The following is a 3,286-nucleotide window of genomic DNA, read 5'->3' on the forward strand; positions in this document are numbered from 1 at the left end:
CCAGGAGAAACCACTTTTTTTTTTTTTTCTTTTTGGATGAGGGAGAAGACCTAGGTTCTCTGCTGTTGACTAGCTAGGTGAGCTTGGCCAGTCACTTTACCTGTCTGAGTCTCAGTTTCCTCATCTGTAAAATGGGATGATCACATCTGCTCTGCCAATCCTACTAATTGTGAAACCACAGAGGATAATGGGTGTGAAAAAGTCTTGTCAAATTTAAGAATATGTGTCTACTTCTGTTTATCCTTTGATTTCCTTCATTAGTAAAATAAAAACAAGTAACACATAGACCCTTGGAGCCAGGTGACAGTAGGGTATCTTTGCCATTTTCCCTTTGAGTTGTAAAAACGGGCCACCCTTAGGGAATGATCACACTTTTTACACTACTGAGACTCAGAGGCGGAAAGCCCCTGGATTTTGCTGAAGAACTGCAAGGAAAGCGCTTTCTCACCCTACAGCCTCTACAGCCTCCTCTAAGCTTCCATGAATAAAAAACACTCTTGATGTGCCTGATGTATCATCTATACTGATGGCCACCCCCTCCACCTCCCCCACATAGGCAACACTTCAGATCCGCCACAGGTCTGTAGATGGTTTGTGAAATTTCTCATCTGTAAGACCGTCAACATCAAGACAAGCAGCAATCTAGGCTGTCTATGAGCCCTTAGGCAGAGCTGAGCAAGCAGATGATGAGAAAAAGGGTCCTCCCAAGAGAGACTGAGGCAAAGGAAGAGGCTATACTCAGTTCTGGGGCTCTCACCTATAATTGTACTGTTCCCAGATCCGCCATCCCTCTCAAGCAACTCATCTATCAGGTCCTCCAGCTCATTCTCAACCTGGAGAGAAATAGAACATATATATGGATGCACACAAGTCTATCATTGTGCTAGCACGGAAACCCTAAAAAAAGCCAGTAAGGGAGTACATATTTCCAGGATTAACGTGTGACAGAGGATGTTGCATAAACACTACACATTTGGTGCTAAGAGCACAGAAACTACCATGTGCTGCCAATCCACACTCAGACTGTCCTTCAAATGGACTCATCCCAGTTATCTCAGACCAAGTTAGTCTTTATACTATCCAGAAATACATGCAGATCTCCTCAGAGCTAGCAGCTTAGGACTGGACGCCCCATTTCTTACCACTGCTATCAGCTCCAGAAATTACAATGCTTTCTTTAGGGTCTTTAGAAATAGCCGTTTGAATGCTCCAGTGAGACCTGGTGCTATAGGCACAACAGTGATAAATCATAGATCTTGGGCCCAAAGGGCTCAGGCCAGTTTTCTACATCCACATTTCACATGTGCCTAAGTTTTCCTGCTGGGATCCATTCTATTTCATAGTACATGGATGGCATCCTGGCCTTGTCCCCGCCTCTCATTTAATACAATTTAAACACATTTACTGAGCATCTACTAAGCATATCATCTGTGCTCCTCTGCAAAGCAGATAGCACTGAGGCAAGGATCTAAGGTACTCACCCACCCACACCACTTGGGGGTTTTGTTCAGCGCCGCAACAGAGGTATGCTGGGTGATCTGCCTCCCTACCTGCATCTCTTGTGAACTGAGCACCTCAGGCTGCCCAGCAATCACCACTGAGTCGGTTTCAGCCTCCCCATCCATGATATCCCCATCTGCCACCTCTGTCTGAGTGACATCATGATCCTCCTCCTGCACTTCTGCTTCCCCAGGCTCGCCTGAAACAATCAACCAACCAGCAAAATAATCAAAGGGTGCCTATGTGCAGGGCACCACAAGGCAAGCATGAAAGACAGTAAGGTCCCTTCCCTGGGCAAGTTTACAAGTTCTCAGAGAAAAAAATGAATGGGTGACAAAGGAAAAGACAAGGCTACGTGTGAGGATAGCCAAATAAGGCTGCAATTTTACAGAATTCTTTGTGGGGCAGATTCCCACGCCACTATGACAGATCTCTAGAAGGCCAGCAATTTCCCAGGGAAACAATACCAACCCAGAACAGTTGTGATGCCATGCCCACCCACCCAGCTCTCCAGTCCATTGGCTCTGATTCCCTACCTGGGTCCTGCTGGTTGCTATTGGAGTCCTGAGCAGCTCCTTGGGCATCCTGTTCAGACTTGCTCTTGCTAGAAGCACTTTTGCTGCCAAAAAGGCTACTAGGCTGGTTCACAATCCGGGAAAGTGTTTCCAAAGGCTTCAAAGCAGCATTGACTGTGTTGGCCATGTTTGGACTGAGGCAAAGGAAGATACAGAGATGGACTTAGCACAGAAACCTACAGTAAAAGGAACCAAAGCTCATCAGAGTAACAACTGATTCCAGGGGATGGGGCATGGAGGATACAAGGTGAGCCTGAGACATCTTGTTGTGCCAGAAGGCTTTAAAAAATTGATGGGGCCATCACCACAGGCCAAATCTAAGAATTAAAAATAATGACATAGTGGATTATAATTCATTAAATATAAAAAGAAACTGAGGCGCCTGGGGCTCAGTCAGTTAAGTGTTCGACTTCGGCTCAGGTCATGATCTCACGGTTCAGGTGTTCAAGCCCTGCCTCGGGCTTTGTGCTGACAGCTAGCTCAGAGCCTGGAGCCTGCTTCAGATTCTGTGTCTCCTTCTCTCTCTGACCCTCCCCTGCTCACGCTGTCTCTCTCTTTCAGAAATGAAAACATTAAAAAATATATATATATAAAAAGAAACTGAAGCCACAGGGGTGCAAACACAAGCAGAAGGAAATCTTCACTATAAAAGAATTCCTACTAATAAACAGGGATGGCCAAAAGTTTAACCTGAACCTAGCCATAAGGAAGCAATTAGGCAAATCCAGGTTATGGAATATTCTAATAAGACATTTGGTGCCTTCTGGATTCTTCAAAATAGTCAAATGTCATAAAAAACAAGAGACATATGACATCAAATGCAATTAGTGATGCTTACTGGATCCTGGATTAAAACACTCTCTCCCAAGCTATAAAGACAAACTTGGAATAACTGGCAATATCGGAAATATGAAATACATATTGAATATTATTGTATCAATGGTAAAATTTCTAAGACGTGATAATATTCTAGCCATGTATAGGGATGTTTACTCTTAGGAGACACAGGCTGAAGTATTCAGAGGTTAAGCATCATGCTGTTTGCAACAAACTTCAAATGATTCCACTCCTGAAAGGGGGAAGGAAGGGAGGAAACTAAAGCAAATAGGACAGAATGATAACCACTGGTTAATCTATATGAAACATATGGTGCTCATTATACTCCTGTGAGTTTAAAATTTTTAAAAACTTAATATATTGTATCAAGAGGA

At 43.9% G+C, this 3,286-nt stretch overlaps 1 protein-coding gene across 1 annotated transcript in view; it reads right to left on the bottom strand.

Annotated features, from left to right (window-relative positions):
• The window catches only part of HUWE1 (HECT, UBA and WWE domain containing E3 ubiquitin protein ligase 1), a 75,536-nt gene that overhangs the window by 36,289 nt on the left and 35,961 nt on the right, over positions 1 to 3,286 (bottom strand). Inside the window, exons 20-22 of the mRNA XM_077748287.1 lie at positions 2,037 to 2,209; positions 1,551 to 1,699; positions 758 to 833 (exon numbers count right to left, since the gene is read on the bottom strand). Of these exons, the coding sequence (XP_077604413.1) occupies positions 758 to 833; positions 1,551 to 1,699; positions 2,037 to 2,209 (398 nt within the window). The remainder of the gene's footprint in view (positions 1 to 757; positions 834 to 1,550; positions 1,700 to 2,036; positions 2,210 to 3,286) is intronic.

This window comes from Crocuta crocuta, unplaced genomic scaffold (assembly GCF_008692635.1).
Source record: "Crocuta crocuta isolate KB4526 unplaced genomic scaffold, BGI_CrCroc_1.0 scaffold1307, whole genome shotgun sequence".
NCBI classification, from domain to species: Eukaryota; Metazoa; Chordata; class Mammalia; order Carnivora; family Hyaenidae; genus Crocuta; species Crocuta crocuta.